The sequence below is a fragment of the Malurus melanocephalus genome, unplaced genomic scaffold, assembly GCF_030028575.1.
Source record: "Malurus melanocephalus ecotype Western Australia unplaced genomic scaffold, MMel_1.1 scaffold_307, whole genome shotgun sequence".
Classification (NCBI taxonomy): domain Eukaryota; kingdom Metazoa; phylum Chordata; class Aves; order Passeriformes; family Maluridae; genus Malurus; species Malurus melanocephalus.
The window spans coordinates 549,493-567,084 of record NW_026623539.1 but is presented as its reverse complement, the minus strand read 5'-3'; the positions used below and the strand labels follow the sequence as shown (position 1 = coordinate 567,084).

Sequence of the window (17,592 nt, the reverse complement as noted above, 5' to 3'; positions counted from 1 at the left end):
TTTCCATGGGCAAATTCCTCCTGGTGCCCACCCTGAGCCTCCCCTGGCCCAGCCTGAGGCCGTTCCCTCTCCTCCTGTCCCTGTTCCCTGGAGCAGAGCCCGACCCCCCCGGCTGCCCCCTCCTGTCAGGGAGTTGTGCAGAGCCACAAGGTCCCCCYGGAGCCTCCTTTGCTCCAGGCTCAGCCCCTTTCCCAGCTCCCTCAGCCGCTCCTCCCAGGATTGACTCTCCAGAACCTTCACCACCCTCACCAGGAAGGATCCRTGCCTGGCACAGGCAGAGCCTGATCTCCATCCCAGCTCCAGGTTATCTCCCTCAGCTCCATCTCCCCTGTACAAAGGAAAAGCCCATTTCAGTCGAGGATGAGCTGAATTATTTGCTACATCTGATTCCAACTTCACTCTACTCCAAGGGAGAAACTCCCGTTCGTGTTTCACCTGAAAGCCTCAAGAAAAAGCCACCTCCAGCTCCCTGTGGGTTAATCCCAGAATCCCAAAGGATGCAGCCAATAGCTCCTTCCCTATTTAAACACAGTCTGAATTGGGTATTAACTACCTGCTGTGTTTGGCAGCTCTCTCATTCCTAAAATAAATAACTGTACCAAAAGTCATAAACTCCATATTGGGCTTTTTCATTAAAAAAAAAAAAAAATCTCCCAAAAAATCAAAGCACTGTCAGGATTTGAGCAGCCTCACTTCTTGCAGTAAATCTGCTTCCACAGCTGTTCTTGCTGTACCATGTCCTTCAGCCAAGAGTAGCTGCAGTCCAACATTTCCTTCTTAAGTTATTCCTTACCCAGAGCGAAGCCAAGGGAATTTTGGATGGGGCTCGCCTGCTCAAAATTATGAATGTGCTCTTATTAGAGCAGGTTGCATGTTTTCTATTAAATATTCATTCAAATAACAATCCAGCAAAATGTTTGTCAGGATGAGAGTTCCTTGGGCTGAAAGGACGCATTTTTCTTCCAGTCTCCAGCAGAACTCAGYCACATTGATCCCRTCCAGGATCTGAGGGCATTAATGAAGATCTTGCTTGAACTTGGTTGAGCTCCATCCCTGCTGCCAGATCCTGTTCTCCTGTTTCAGAGTTGCACCAGTTCAGGGATTGCTTGGTTCTCACCAGGGAGAAGCCATTTACAGGTTCCACTGCTGCTCAGAAAATGGGGGGGAAAAGAAAAAAAAAGGGGGGGAAAAAAGAGGGGGAAAAAGAGGAAAGTAGCATTTTCTCCTCCTGCCTCTTAAAAACCTGCCCCTGTTGAGCTGTGAGCCACAKAATGTCTCGTAAAGTGGTTTGATTTCATGGAATCATGGAATGGTTGGCTTGGAAGGATCCTGAAGGATAATTTAATTCCAACCTCTGCCATGGCAGGGACACCTCCCACTGTCCCAGGCTGCTCCCAGCCCCAATGTCCAGCCTGRCCTTGGGCACTCAAAGGGATCCAGGGGCAGCCACAGCTTCTCTGGGCACCCTGTGCCAGGGCTGCCCACCCTCCCAGGGAACAATTCCTGCCCRATATCCCATCTGACCCTGTCCCCCCTCAGTTGAAGGCCATTCCCCTTTTCCTGTCCCTCCATCCCCTGTGGAAAATCCCTCTCCAAGTGAAATCACGAAAGAAATTTTCCTCTAAACCCGGAGAACTTCAGAGTTCCTGCAGAACTCCACACCTTCCTTGTTCTGAGCTCCAGCCCCGCTCCAGGAGCTGCCTCAACGAACCAAACTAAAGATCAGCAATGTTGCCATCGTGTGGCTGCTCCCAGCAAAGGCTCGGCCACGAGTGAATATTTTAATCTACAGAAAACAAATTGCACCTGGATCCTGCTGCTGAACATCACAGACAATATTTAAAGTTCTTACTATTACAGGATGTAATTAGAGTAATTGTTTTTATAGCAAGAACGTGTGCACAATAGAAAAGGCGATCCCACCTCTTCCGTGGGCCCCTTACCCTCAGGGATTTATAGATCATATTTAAAACTCACTCCAAAATTAATCTGGAGTTATCCAAATAGAAATTACAGAAGTGAAAATCCCCTCTTCCTGCAGAAACAAGAAGAAAGAACAAAAGGACAAGGGATCAGTTTCAATATCCTTCATTTTTCACACTGCTTGAAAGTGAAATTTTAATGTTCCAACACATGAATTGCTTTGCCCTATGGCTGCTATAACAATTTGTGATTTTCAGCGATTTTATTATATTTTTTCATATAATTCCTTCTCACAATATCACATCCAGCTCTCCTACACTGACAAGAAAAAAATCCAAGGAAAGCAACTCCCACAGCTCACATCAGAAAAGTTGTGGCAAGCCCTGGATCCCTGGCAGTGCCCAAGGCTGGGAGCAGCCTGGGAGAGTGGGAGTGTCCCTGCCATGGCAGGGGTGGCACTGGGTGATCTTTAAGGTCCTTTCCAACCCAAATCATCCTGGCAATCTTAAATTCCTTCAGAAAATTGTTTCCCTCCTGGGAAGCTGAGAGTGGACAGCAACAATGGTGAATTTACCACCCACCTGCTCCAGGAGCAAACATAYCCCAGGGGTTGACAAAGCCCTCCAATTTTGCTTGTGGAAAACACCACCAGGTCACAAAGTGCATTTTTTTACACCACAGAGGTTTCTCCATTCCAAGCAATAACTGCCATGGACAATAACCCATCTTTTCCTGCACTGTCTACTTGGAATTACATCTTTTATTCAGTAAAATATTCCGGCAGGAGCCTGTGTGGGCCATTCCTGCTGATCCAAGGAACACTGATTTGAGCTATTCCTGCTCATCCATAGAACACTGATTTGGCTGCTCCTGGCTGTCAATTTTGCCTTTTTAAAATAATCCATCCCACAGCAGAGCAGCAGCTTTTTTATGGATTTAAAATTTGAAATATTGGAGCACACAGCCAACACCTTCTCTCCCTTCTCCTCACAGAGTAAATTGCCACCTTCTTCCCTGCCCTGTTATTTATTTCTGAGTACATCCAGCTGCTGCAACTCCACCAGTGCCAGGAAAAGGGAAAACAAAAACATCCACAGGCTCCTGCAGCTCCTGGYTTCGAGCTTATTTATTTCCTAAAGGAGAGAAATTTATCCTGAGACAAAACCTGCCATTATTTAGCATCAAAATTTATGGTGCTTAAAACTCAAATCAGGAGGAGGAAAAACGCACAGAGAAATAAATCCCTTCAAAATGAAACTTTCCTGGTGAAACTCTCAGTGAGGAAAACATTTTAAGGGGGAAATGCAAAGAATTGGAGCGCAACCAGGAAGATTTGGGGAGTTAAACACCAKTCAACCCTGCCAGAAAAGATGGCAACACGTTCAGAGACACAAACAGGTTCCTCTCCTTGTAGGAGCACCAGGATCAGGTTTTCCCAGCCACTGGAAGAGCCCCAGTTTATGCCCAGTTTCCAGACAGAAAGCAATCTGGGACCTTTTTTAATTCTTCATGCTCGGAGAGGCAAATCCTCTCGGGCTACAGATGTGGGAGGCCTCGGGGCTGAAAAATCCTGGGATTTTTCATCTGAGGGAAGAAGGAGCTGGATCCTCAGCAATATCCCTCGGCTGGAAGTGGCAACATTTGGCAACCCCAGGARGGAAAACCACTCCCAGTTTGCCCATTCCAGCTTTCCTGGTGGTGCTGGAGCACCTCAGGGACACTCCAACATGATGAAAATAAACGGGAAAGCTTTCCCAGCAGAAAAGGGAAGGAGCAGCAGCCTCAGCACCCCCAGCCCCATTTCTCCATAGCTCTGCCAGCTCCCCTTCCTGGGATGAAATGGCAGCATCCCAAAATCCCACACCTGAGGAATAACAGAGCTGCTGTGTGAGGCTCAGGGCTGCTCAGGGACAGGGATAATTGGGACCAAATGTGGGGATTGTGCTTTGGAGTTTATTGGCAGCACCGCCAAGTGAGGGCTGAGATCTCCCAGGCAGGAAGGTCTGGAACAATCAAGGAAAAATACCTGGGAAGTACAGAGGGGTTTGGGATGGGAGAGACCTTAAAAATTGTCCAATCCCCCCCTTGTCATGGGCAGGGACATCTTTCACTGTCTCAGGTAGCTCCAATCAGGCCTTGGGCACTCAAAGGGATCCAGGGGCAGCCACAGCTTCTCTGGGCACCCTGTGCCAGGGCCTGCCCACCCTCCCAGGGAACAATTCCTGCCCAATATCCCATCTAAACCTCTCTCTGTCRTTTTGAAGCCATTCCCTGTCCCTCCATCCCTTGGGAAAAATCCCTCTCCATCTTTCTTGTGACTCCTTCAAGCTCTGGAAGAGTCTCTTGCACCTTGAATTCTCTTCCCCTGGTGGACTTTTCTCCAAAGCCCCAAATCCACATCACTCTCTCCATTTTCACTGCCAAGACCTCAGCGGGCTGTTCCYACAGGTTCTGCTGGATACCCAATCCTGGAACAGGAGTCACCTCAGCCCTGGAGCATCCAGAGCCATTCCTGGCAGGATCTGCAGCTCCAGTTCCTGCTGGAAAAGCCTTGGATTCACTGATGGAGAAGGAGAGGTCGGGCTCTGTTCATCCCATGACTGAAATCACCCTGTGGTGTTTTCCCATAGGCTGACTTTGATATGATTTCTGCTTTTATAAAGTGTATACAGTGTTGTAATACATATAATACAGTAATATAATATATATAATACAATAAAATCATTATAATATATTATGTAGAAATTATAATAATTATAATAACAGTAATTATAATTATTTAAATAATAATATAATACAGTAATATAATAATAGATAACATAATACAATATAGCAATATAAAGTATTAAATGCTAAAAAAAACTATAGAGTAGCATTATAATATAATATTGTATAGAAATAATTATAATTATAATTATGTTGTATAAATAATTATAATTGTATAAGTATTAATATAGTAATATAATATGGTAATATGATAATATCTAATATAATCCTATAGTAATACAAAGTATTAAATGCTAAAAAGAAATGTTCTATAATAATTGATACTATAATATTATAATATCTTATATAGAAATTATCATTATAGTTGTATAAATAATCATATAAATAATAATATAGTAATAAAATACAGTAATATAATATCTAATATCACATAATCTAATAATATAAAGTATTAATTGCTAAAATAAAATACAATATAGTATTATACATATTATAATATATTGTATATAAATAATTCTAATTATATAATTACACACTAATAAAACATAGTAACATAATATCTAATATAATATAGTAATACAAAGTATTAAATGTTAAAAAGAAATATTAAAAAGAAATACAATATAGTAATATACATTATACATATTGTATAGAAATTATAATTTTAATAGTATAATTATACAAATTATAATATAATACAGTAATATAATAATATATAATATAGTAATATAAAGTATTAAATGCTAAAGAGAAGTATAAGGTTTCAAAGTTTCCCATCCACTGGATTGTATGTTACTGGCTGAGGGAGTTAAACTGGGGAAAAAAGAGGAGATTTCAGTGCACACACTCAAAACTCGCTCCTGTAGAACCCTGTTTGCTTCTTCTCCAGTGGGAAGGGAGCCAGAAATAATCACTTGGTAGAACACAGAAAGTGAAGTGATGGAAAATGTCCTGAAGGTAGAAGTCTGGAATAGAGGGGAAGTTCTGCTCGGTTTGATTTGCTTTAGGGAACGCTGGCACCTGCTGGCAGGAGAGAATCTCGGAGCTTTATGGCAAAACAAAAAAGAGCCTTCCCATTCCAGAGGGAAAAAAATCCCACAAAAAACTCCCAACTAAAACCCGACTTGGAAAATGAGGTGATCTTGGGTGAGAAGAATCATCACTGGCTGAGTCCTGCACAGGAATTCCCAAGGGTACCAAACTCCCTCTCAGCTTCCCAAWCGCCACTTTCTTCTTCTCAAGTCTCTCTACACCCAGATCAAATTCATTATACTTCATTATATTTTAAATATAAATATTATATGTAATATATAATATATGATTAATTATAATAGAAATAATTAATTGTCACTTTACCTCTCCCAGTCACATCCATCCTCCTCCTTTCCAGTAATTCAGGCCCTGTCCCACTCCCACATGGCAATTGAAAATCAGGAGCTCCCAGTGGGCAGGAGCATCTCACATCTGCCTGACTTTCACCATTTCCATTTTTCAGTGCACAGGGAGCACTCAGAGATTTGGGACTGCCAAAAATTGTCCCTCCAGGGCTGTGTCCAGTTTAAATTGGGTATCAAGAAAAATTTCTTCCTGGAAAGGGATGTCAAACAGTGGAAGAGGCTGTCCCGGGAGGGYGGATTCACATCCCTCCTCTCATTTAATTCCTGACACTGTTTGTCATCACATAAATAACTCCAATCTTCTTCAGGATCCTGCAACTTCCAGAGCAGAAAASACAAACACAACAAAATTCCTTCAAAAGTCTGTTTTTCTTGCTTAATTTTATGGTCTTTATGCTCTTTATTTGATAACAAAGTTCATATAAACATTGGGAATGTGCACACAAAGTACAGTCTCTTTTGAATCCATGGGCAAGGATCAAGCACATTTTGACCAAAAGGCAGTGGTTAATTAATGACAAGATATTATTAATACAGACAGCTGGATGGGTGCAAAATTAAATCAAAAGCACAGGAACACAAGGTCTGGCTGTATAAAAATTGAACATTATTACATAGCAGGAAGTCTTTCCAGGACCAAGACAACCCTGAGTCCTCACCCAGCTAAAAAGTTAGGAAATCTGTTGGAAACCCATCTAAAAAAATTGCAAAATCTATTTGGTGCAGCTGCCTCTAAATCCATATGGAACAAGGCCTGCTCAGTTCACTGGCTCCCAGAAATATCTGGATTTTAAGGTGGGATGTCCGCGTGGTTTTTGGTGAGGAGCAAGAGATCCTCATGATTTTAATGAGCAGAAACTCAACCACGGAAAAGTGGGTTTTGGGTGAGAGTTTGCACTGGAAATGATTCATAAGGCTTCCCTATCCCTCTCCTTACCTCTCCAAAGACCTTTTCCAACAGAAATGATGCTCCAGACATCCATGGAAAAGCTGGAGATKCCTGTGGCATTTCAGGATTATCATTTGCATCTCCCAACAGAGAAATGCTCTCAATGTATGGACTAATTTTCCTCAGTCAACTATAAAACAGAATTCCTAAGAAAAGCAAATCYTGCTTTCCTAGATGGAACAGAAACAATTTTCTTTTGAGAACGCATAAATRAAAAAAAAGAATAAAGAATTAGGAYATAAAGATCATCCTTCAAAAGATCTACRTAAAAGCCAGAGAAATAAATGTAAGAATGAAGTTTTTATAACTCTTCACTAGAAAAAAAAMCAGGTTTAATTAAATCTAATGAAGATCCATCCTCAGCACAGTGAGAAAACGAAGATCCCATCAAGTTCCCTACAACTTTTTGCTTATTAATTATAGCTGAAATTTAATTGTAGGCAACAGAGTTCATTTGCCTGAAAGACTGACAGAGGTGTTTGTTAATATTTCCTCCCTGGGAGACTTCTATGAGTCACTTCTGGAACATTTGTATTTCTSCTTTTAAAAAGTATTAAATGCTGAAAAGAAATTTAATGTTTAGAAATTTCCCCATCCACTGGATTGTATTTCATTGGCCAAGGGAGTTAAGCTGGGGAGAAAAGGGGAAATTTCAGTGGACACACTCAAATCCTGCTGCCTCAGGAAAATATCACACCTGCATTTCTTTTCTTAGAAAATTTACAGAAATTACACAAGTAAAAACTTTCTGCTGTTTAATTCTTGTAACAGGTTTTCAGAGGTTTCTTCCTTTTGCTTTCTTGTTTCTTGCACTTAAATCTTTCCATTTCTGTTTCAGAATTCAGAGTGAATCAGCTCCACTCCACAGGTACTGGGGAGCATTATTTCACACAYTGCTAAAGAAATGAACCAAACTGCTGCAATGACACAATTTCCCCTTTTTTTTTTAGCGCATAAAGCACATCAAATCTTATGAATGCATTCGATTCTTTTCACCAGACAGGTTACTGGAAGACATAATGCTTTATAAACATGGACTTAGGAACTCTGATGGAGACTCCCAGGTTAATGGATGGTTCTTTAATCCCCAGATTTCCCAGATTTCCTTATTCTTGAAGTCACTTCCCAACTATTTCTTCTACTGCAGAACCACGTTCCCAAAACCTGTATCTTCCACTGGCAGGTTCTTCCCATTTCTACATCAAACATGCACAGAGAACTTGAATTGGGAATTGAGGATTAAACTTTTGCACAAAGAAATGCATTCAGGTATTGCTGCTGTGACTTTGGATGGTGAGGAATCTGCTCAGCCCTTATTTGTTGGAATCACAGCTGGTTTGGTCTCCAGCAGCTGCAGGAAGAGACAATTCCTCAGTCCTGGGACGTTTTGGTGCTGGGGGATTTTGGAGGCTCTCATCAGATGGCCTCTCTGAAAGAAGCAGACAGGAAAATAATTTAAAATTATTAAATCCACATTTTAAAAAGTAAATTTRTTTGCTGAGTCCACAAACAATTCAACATTCACTCAAAAAAAACCAAAAAAAAACCCAAATAAACCAGCCCTGGCTTGTGAGAGTCCAGCACCTGCAACAAGGATCTGCTGGAAGTGCAGGAGACTTCCAAACCTAGGAACCTCACATCCATGAATTCATCCTGGGTTTCACTGCTATAAAAACTGTAGGGACAGCAACACAAGCAGCTGCCCCAGAGCAGTGAGAAAACATTTCATAATGCCAAAAGCACCTTTTAAACACACCAAGACAATGAAGAAGCTTTCAGAATTTGAAACCAGAGTGAGGATTTTTTAATAACATAAATCAACAGTGGAAAAAAATGACTGGGAAAAGACTTGGCTGGATATGAAGAGCCACAAAATCTTACCAGGTTCCTGTTCTGAGGAAGGAGGGACAGGAACTGGGTCTGGATATGCAGAGGTTGGGGTATCTGGCTTCAAGGAAATCAAGTTTACTCTCCTTGGAAAGAGCAGAAACAGCATAATTGCTTTACAGACATAATTCCCATTAGTATTTTACTTAAAAATTTAACTCATATAGAATCAATTGAATGCAAAGGTACTTCAGATATATTTAACTGCACGTTTTTCCTTCCTTTTATAAGCTGAATGGAGCCACTATCCACTTCCAACCCCCTCTGCCATGGGCAGGGCCACCTTCCACCAGACCAGGRTGCCCAGAGCTCCAACATAATCAATACCTGGATTAAAGACAATTTCTAAAAACCAGATTTTCACTTAAAACATTGACTAAGTTACTGCCTAAGTCACACACTGAGGACCAGTCCACACTTGCACTCTTCACTTCTTAAAATATTCTTTGGCAGAAGGGCCTTTAAATAGTTCTTGGCAGCTGAAGGCTTCAGGTACCATTTTCRTAAAGAAAACAGGACCCRAAGACAGAATCACAGAAYATTTTGAGCTGGAAGGGACCCACAAGGGTCAAAATCCAACTCTTGGCCAAAACAGACACCTTTTGTTGTGAGGAATCAGGTGAATTTGCTGCCTCACATTTCAGCAGAAAACTAAAAGCTACACATTTAGGAGACACTCTGACCTCTCTTGTGCACTACAGCAAAAAAAACTCCACATCAAGACAGCTCCGACCAAGAGCCAGGGCTGGGAATTTCTGTGCAAATCTCAGCCTTTTTAATGTAGTTTGTCTTGGCCCCTGCGTTTATGACTGGAAGTGGCACCATAAATCTCACCTGGGTGTCTTGAAACAGGACTGTAAAGTGGTGAGGGTGATCCTCCTGGGCTGGGGGGTTTTGCTGCTCTGGCTGCCTGCCTGGGTGTTTTTCCTCTCCTCTGAGGATGCCACTGGGATGGTTTTGATGCCCACAGGTGTGGAAGGCAGCTCCTTGCCAGCAGTGCTGGGGGTTCGAGGTTGGAGGGTGGGATCCCTGCTGGGAGGGGTCCCCTCTGCCAGCCTGGAGCCCGGGGAAATGGTTTTGTGGGGCTGGCTCTTCTTGGCTTTCTTGTCTGCTGCACCAGGAGTCCTGACATTTATCTGGGGCTTTTCCTTCAGGGGCACTCCCAGCTCGTCCTTCTCGAAGGTGACGAACGAGCAGTACCCATCCGTGGAGGAAATGGCCAGGAAGGATCCGTCACTGGACCTATTTGGGATTAATTTTTTTGCATTAAAGGCCAGGGATTTTTCTTCACCCCTCACCTAAGTGATTAAGATCGTAATTCTGTAATTCACAGGGCATAAAGGGGTGGATTGCTGCTCAGATACTGGTGAGTGACCACATACGTATCATAAATGAAACATAAACCCYAAGCAAGGCTCAAGGTGCTGCACAGAACCTGGACATGGAAAAAGGACATTTTCCCCACAGAAAATCTTGGGAATACATTTTCTTACCATGAAATGTCACTCAGGGTGTGGTAATGGATGTTGGAAACGTAACCAAAGGGGAAGGACTGCTCAGTGTCATAAAAAAGCACAGAGTCTTCAGAAGCAACAGCAAACACCAATCGGTATGGCAGGTTAAACAGGGCAGGGCAAGATTTGGGGCTGATTTCATCTGCAAGAAAAGAACACAGTGAGAATTCTCTCGCATTTACTGCAAGATAGTGACCCAATAATTTAAATAAAATTACATCATCAAGTATCAAGATAAACACTGAGAAGACAGTGCTTGKGTAAAATTTCACACTTCTGTTGTCTGAAATTTACTCTTTATTTTCCTAATTGAACAGAAATTGACAGCTTTGTCCTTCTTGATTGTTACTGTTTTGTTTTATAAATTTTTCCCTGTATTTTCCAGCTGAAATTTTTCAGCATCTTTATATGAACTTTAATATTAAAGTTTCCTTTTAGAGGAGCTACAGAGACCAACTGCACACACTCATCTCCTTCCCTTGCAACACAATGGATTTAAGATGATGAGGAAAATTCAACAGGTAAATCTTGTAAGGAAGACTACAAATTTAACCTCTAAGAAAGGAGCCAAGCTCTGCCTGTCTTAYTAAAATAAAAACACTCCTGGACCCMCAAGAAGGCTGGATTTCAATCCCCAGATAAATTCTTGTGTWACTTCACACAATCCTGTCCCCAGCYCAGAATTCCTGTTCTGCCCAGTAACACCAGCGCTGCTTCCTTGAATAAACACCAGTGGTTGTTGCAAACTATTCCAACTGCCTGTGATGTGGGCAGCTGAGACCTACAGGAATTATTTCACTGGACTGAAAACCTGGTGCTAAACCAGGTTATTTATTTTGAACACAAAATGGTTAACAGTTAAAGACAAATATTCAACAGTGTTTCTGCAGCCTGAGAGGCCAAGGAACAACATCAATCCACTCTATCAAAAGCCACTCCTGAGGGACTTAAGGTGAGCTCAGGGTCTCAGAACAAGGAAACGACTTCTAAGATGTGGTACAACACTGTCTTAGAGGAATGGTAAAGGGCTGGGGTATAAAACAGTCAACAGCCCCATATTTTCCCAGATTTTCTGGGAGTTCCCACCCCCTGACGGTCTCCCAGTACCTTTAGCAGATGCTCCTCTCAGCTCAAAGTACACAGGGCAGCAGCGGACAGCCAAAGTTCCCTTGCCAGGACAGGGCAGGTGACCCACAGGCCTTCAGAGAGAATCAGCAGTTAAGGAAACAGACTTCACTCTTTTAAAAATTTTTTTAATAAAAACATTTCTATCTCACTAAATCCTACCTTTTAAGATTGTTTCTGGAGAAAACATAGGTGGTGTTTGTAACGTTCTCTCCTGATTCCACACAGCCAGCTGCAAAAACAAGGGTGCCAACATCATTCACCACCTCAGAGAGCTCCTGAGCACACACCTTGTGTCCATAAACATTCTAATTCCCGGGAATTAGGCTTGCCCATAAACATTCTAATTCCCAGGAATTAGGCCTGTCAGTTGGGCAAAAGCTGTGCAACCCAAATACAACTTAAAAAGGCATCCTAAATATTTATTTAGTGCTGGTTTTGTTTCCCTTATGCACTTCTCTCCTCAAAGCTGCTTTTTGATGTTGCCAGACATCAATAAAAGCAGTGCTTGGACAGGCACACACTGATCCCCTCCTTGCAGGGTTGCTTTTACTGGGAATGCAGAATGTTCTTAGGGAAGGACCCAAACAAAGAGAGATCAATCAAAAGAAACCACTCATAATCCTTCATTTCTGTTTTAACAGAGTTCTGGTGTTGCAATTTGATTAGAAAAATGCCATAAATATAATTTTTAATCACAGGAGAAAGTTGTTGGATTGTTAATGAAGAGTATTGTGGAGTATTGTCAATATTGAGAATATTGAGTATTTGAGAATATTGAGAATATTGTGTATTCTCCCTATAATTAGGAGAAGGAGGAATGGGATAACTAGGATAAATCAGCCTCCCTGAGCACTTTGAAATACTAAAGAACATTCGAACTAGAATATAATAGAGATTGAGGGAGCTGGGGGGCTCAGCCTGGAAGAAAGGAGGCTCCAGGGGGACCTCAATGCTCTCCACAACTCCCTGACAGTAGGGGGCAGCCGGGGGGGTCGGGCTCTGCTCCCAGGGGAGGCTCAGGGTGGACACCAGGAGGAATTTGCCCATGGAAAGGGTGCTCAGGCCTTGGCAGGGGCTGCCCAGGGAGCTTTGGAGTCCCCATCCCTGGAGGTGTCCCAGGAAGGGCTGGARGTGGCACTGAGTGCTCTGGGCTGGGGACAAGGTGGGGAYTGCTCACCACCTTGGAGCTCTTTTCCAACCTCAGTGACACAACCCAAACTGCAGGAGATGTTCCCATACCTGGAGTGAGCAGATAGGAGCCATCAGGAGTGAAGGTGAGCCKGCGGAAAAACGACTTCATGCTGTCATCGTGAAACATCCGAAAGCTCCTCGCCTGCAACATGGAAAACAGGATTGAGGGAAGGGCCAAAAATGTGCCAGCTGGAATCCCAGCGAGACAAAACATCCACTTGGACAACCCAACCTAAGGGAACTTTTCAAATAAAACGTTTTAAAAGCCATGGCTCCTTCAAGCTCGCTGTAAATTCTTCACAGCTAAGAAAAATAGTCCTTGATCCCTCTTGAGCTGCAAAGCAAAACATTCCCAGAGCTGTCACCTTAAACCAGTCATCAAAAAATAGTCATAACCTGGAGAACAACATTATTTAACACCCAGTGTTCCTCAGGCATTTTGTTTTAAYTCCAGGATTAGAGGCTGAAAGAGAACTTCTCTCATGGCAAAGTGCCCGCTCTCAGGCCTGTTCTTCAGTCCCTATAAAACTGTTACAAATGCAATCCCCCCCAAAAAAAAAGTAATGAATAGAAGGAATTAATAGTTACAGCCAGCTTGGAGGTGTTATTTTACTATCACTTACAACTGTTTGGGAGGAAAAAAGCTCTTTTTTTTCCCTCTTAGAGTTATAATTTCCTAACTTCATATTTTTCTTAAAAATCAGACTACCTTCTTGAAAATTCCAAGTATGTTAACTTTAAAATATTATTGCTACGACACATCCATTAATAAACTTACAGCTACTGCCAGGTATGTTTGAAGTTCTTCCTGTTAAGAATGCAGACTATTTTTTTCCACATTATTTTGAATTTTTACAACTATGGGAYTGTGCTGTTGCTTTAATCAGCAGGAAGTTTTGGGGATATGGTTTTGAGGTGATGATGGTGAAACTGGATGAGACTGAAGGCCTCTTCCAGCCTGGATGGTTCCGTGATTCTGGGACATAGGARTTATCTGAATGGAAAATAWTAAATYGTTTGGTTCCAKGGAACAGAAAGCTGATATAAAATAGGACCCAGCAGAGTTCCCAGTAGCAGAACCACAAACCTCTCCTTCAGCTCCTGATCCTGATGGCATCTTGGTGACATTGAAGGCCACTCGCTTSGTTTGWGTGTTGTAAACCCGCAGGACCCTGGGTGGGAGAGCAGAGTCAGCCAAATTATGGAAWGGTTCCAGCTCCAATCCCTTTCCAGGGACACTTCCCACTGTCCCAGGCTGCTCCCAGCCCCAATGTCCAGCCTGGCCTTGGGCACTCAAAGGGATCCAGGGGCAGCCACAGCTTCTCTGGGCACCCTGTGCCAGGGCCTGCCCACCCTCCCAGGGAACAATTCCTGCCCAATATCCCATCTGGCCCTGCCCTCTGGCACTGGGAAGCCATTCCCTGGCTCCTGGCCCTGCAGCCCTTGCAAATTGTCTCTCTCCATGGTTCCTGTGGGCTCCTTCAGGCCCTGCAAGGCCACAATGAGCTCAGCCCAAAGCTTCTCCTGTCCAGGCTGAACAATCCCAGCTCTCCCAGCCGTTCCTATGAAGAGCTTCCTTTCACCCCAAGTTTCCCAAAAATGTCCCAGGATCTCTCTTTTCAGTAAGCACCACAAAATATAAATTTGGACAACCAAATAACCAGTAATTAAAATTCTCCTCACGGGACACCATCACAGGGATGTGTCTTATTGACTAAATAACCAATGAACCCCTGGTAATGCTTTAACTCCATAGAGTTTGGGCTGTCCCAGCACATGGATTTGTGGAGGAATGAGGGAATTAGGAAACAGGAAACTGCCAGGGTGTTCCTACCTGAACTGTGAGTTCCTGAAGAGTGGGAACTCAACTTAATGACCATTAGCTACATCTCCATCASTCATAAAATCATRGAATGGTTTKGGTTGGAAGGGACCTTAAAGATCATTTAATTCCACCCCTGACCATGGGCARGGACACCCTCCACTATCCCAGGGCACTCCATCCTAAATTAATTTTTTAGCTCATTAACAGGAGCATGCAGCACTCTTAAGATACAATTGGTACCAATAATGACCAATACATGAAAACTTAATTCSTGAAGAAAAATTCCTACAAAAGTTTATTTGCTGCTAAGAGAGACCTCAGGAATCATTACCACAAGCCAGAAATTAACTAAAGTATCTTTTTAGTTTCACATCAACCTGCTTAGAGAACAAAATGAGTAAAACAAAACCTTACACTCATCCGGTACACTTCCTTTTAATTCATCCTCCAGGAAAAAGGAATATTCAGGAAAAATATCTGGACCAAGAGCTCACCTGTCACAACTCAGGGTTGCAATATACTGGCCTAGAGGATCCCAGGTTACTCCTTGGACATAACTCTTGTGTTCATTAAATATTGAAACTTTCTGCCCTGAAATTACAAAAAGCTTTCAGATCATAAATTCAAATGTGTTTCCAAACATTTCAGAAATAAAACAAGACAAGAGAATGCTTTAAAACATCAAGAATTTTTTTTTTAATGTAAAAGTGTTAACTGGATGGTGGCTGATAAGAATGTCAGAAAAAGTTGCTTTTTAAGTGCCAGTTTAAAGCTTGTTTGCTATAAATTCAATCAGATAAGCAAAGGCAGGACCTCTCTGACCCCGTTAATGTTCCACATGTAAAGCTCTCAGAGCCAAAATATTGATGAGATAAAGTTACAGAGAATTTTAGAAATATTTTGTTGAATACTGGTCACAGGTGGGATTTTTCCTATTATTTAAGTGTTGCTTTCTTGCAAAGAAATACCAGAAGCTGACAAGGTTCAAAGAAAATAAACAGCTTTTCAAAAAGATAATACAAACAGAGTTGAGACTATGCTGCAAAACACCAAAAAGAGGGTAAGGAATGTACAGGATGTTTGCGCATGAGTTTGTGGGGGAAAAATGTGTGAAGTTATTTCCTAAATACTCCAAGGAGAATAGATAACTTAGGTGTAAATTTTGTTGGCCTGAAAATATCTTTATATCCATACACAGCAGAGCCTCACAATCCCAGAAAATCACAAAAAAATTCCATCACAACAAAAGATGTTTCYGATTTTTTTGGGAAATACCATGAGGCACTTCCACCTGATCTGGAATTCCTGGAATTTTGCAGCATTTACCTTTATTAACATCCCACATGATTGCTGTGTTATCTACAGAAGCAGAGGCCATGTAGTTTCCATCTGAGGTCCAACAAATATCATACACATCTTCCAAGTGACCTCTAGAAGGCAGAAGAAACCARTTATTAATTTGGAATTTAAAAGCTATGTGTAAACTTAAGTTTTACCTATTTTTAGGTTAAAACAAAAGAATCAGAGGCAAATAAAAACTCATGCTGGTGATTCAAGCACTTCTGAAACTTTCTCACATCAACTTCAGCAGCTGCCAGGAACTACTCCTTCAACTTAAAACCATTGTCTTCCCTGTTTAAAATGTCCCTCTCTCTCCTTTTTCTGAGCCCCATTAAAAGAGGCTTAAAAGAATTAACATAAAACCAAGAAAATTGTAGAGAGTACTGAAGTTTTAAACACCCTGAAGACAGCACCACATGATAAATGCCACTGGGGGAAACAAACGCACTGCAGAGAAAAACAAACTCAACAAATAATTAAGTTACCTTAAAGTTTTAATGACTGCCCAGTTCTCTTTGTTGAGCTGAGCTTCATCTTCATCCTGAAAAACCAATGGCTCCAACTCTTTGCTGTCATTCAGCTTCCACAGCAAAATAACAGCATCTGTAGAGCAAATCAGAGGCAGCTTTTTTCCTTCCCACTCTTTTTTGTTCATACAAAATGTAATGTCGGTGGATTTCATTTAGTTTAACTTCATAATTCTCTGGGATRAGCCAGAGAAGAAGCAGCTCTCACCATCCCCTCCGGAGGCCAGGATGTCCCCGCTGGGAGAGAAGCGCACGACRTTGACGGCCTTGGTGTGGCGGGCCAGGTTGGACAGGAATTCCACAATGGCTTTTCCATCTGGGCCTTTCTCCACTTTCCAGATCTATTGTTACAAGAGTGTTACAAGGAGGACAAAATCTGATGTCACAGGATTGTCAAGGCAGGAAATGACCTTTGGGATCAGCCAGTGCTACCCCAGCCCCAGCAGCATCACCCCAAASCCTGTCCCCAAGGGCCACATCCAGACTCCTCCTGAGCACTCCCAGAGACAGGGACTGCACCCCCTCCCTGCAGCTCATTCCAAGGCCTGACCACTCTGACAGGGAAATTTGCTTTTCCTAATACCTAATCTGAACTTCTGGGGAAATTTGAGGTCATTTCCTTGTTTCTTTTCACTTGGGAACCCAGCAGAAGAGTCTGACCCCCACCTCACYGCCCGCTCCAGCCAGGGAGCATCTTTCATGTCAAAGACAACTGACATTTTTCCAGACCTAAAACATGTAAAAAAAACCCCTGAAACACCTGCAACATCAGGGAAGAAGAGGTCAATTTGTCAGTGAGGAAGGAAAAAGTTTTATCTGAGACAACTTAAATAAACTGCAACAGAGACTATTTACAAGAGTATGTAATGACAAGGGGGTGTGGCTTCAAACTGAGAGAGTAGTTTAAGATTGGATATTAGGATTAAATCCTTCCCTGTGAAGGTGGGCAGGCCCTGGCACAGGGTGCCCAGAGAAGCTGTGGCTGCCCCTGGATCCCTGGTAGTGTCCACCGCCAGACTGGACATTGGGGCTGGGAGCAGCCTGGGACAGTGGGAGGTGTCCCTGTCCATGAGGGGATAATATAGGATGATCCTTAAGTCCCTTTCCAACCCAAACCACCTGATAATTCTGCAGACAGCTGTACAATCTTACACTCTTTCCCCAAACCATCCGTCCCCCTGTG

The 17,592-nt window shown here is 42.5% G+C and overlaps 1 protein-coding gene across 1 annotated transcript; it reads right to left on the bottom strand.

Annotated features, from left to right (window-relative positions):
• Positions 1-5,398: 5,398 nt before the first annotated feature.
• CHAF1B (chromatin assembly factor 1 subunit B) lies at positions 5,399-17,128 on the bottom strand. Its single transcript, XM_057377216.1, has 13 exons — positions 17,081-17,128; positions 16,618-16,750; positions 16,368-16,485; positions 15,868-15,971; positions 15,036-15,132; positions 13,804-13,888; positions 12,765-12,858; positions 11,685-11,754; positions 11,505-11,596; positions 10,377-10,539; positions 9,718-10,125; positions 8,878-8,969; positions 5,399-8,425 (listed from the first exon to the last, which is right to left on the bottom strand). Exons 1-13 carry the CDS (start codon positions 17,126-17,128, stop codon positions 8,310-8,312), a joined length of 1,620 nt encoding a protein of 539 aa, XP_057233199.1. The 3' UTR covers positions 5,399-8,309.
• Between the last annotated feature and the right edge of the window lie 464 nt (positions 17,129-17,592).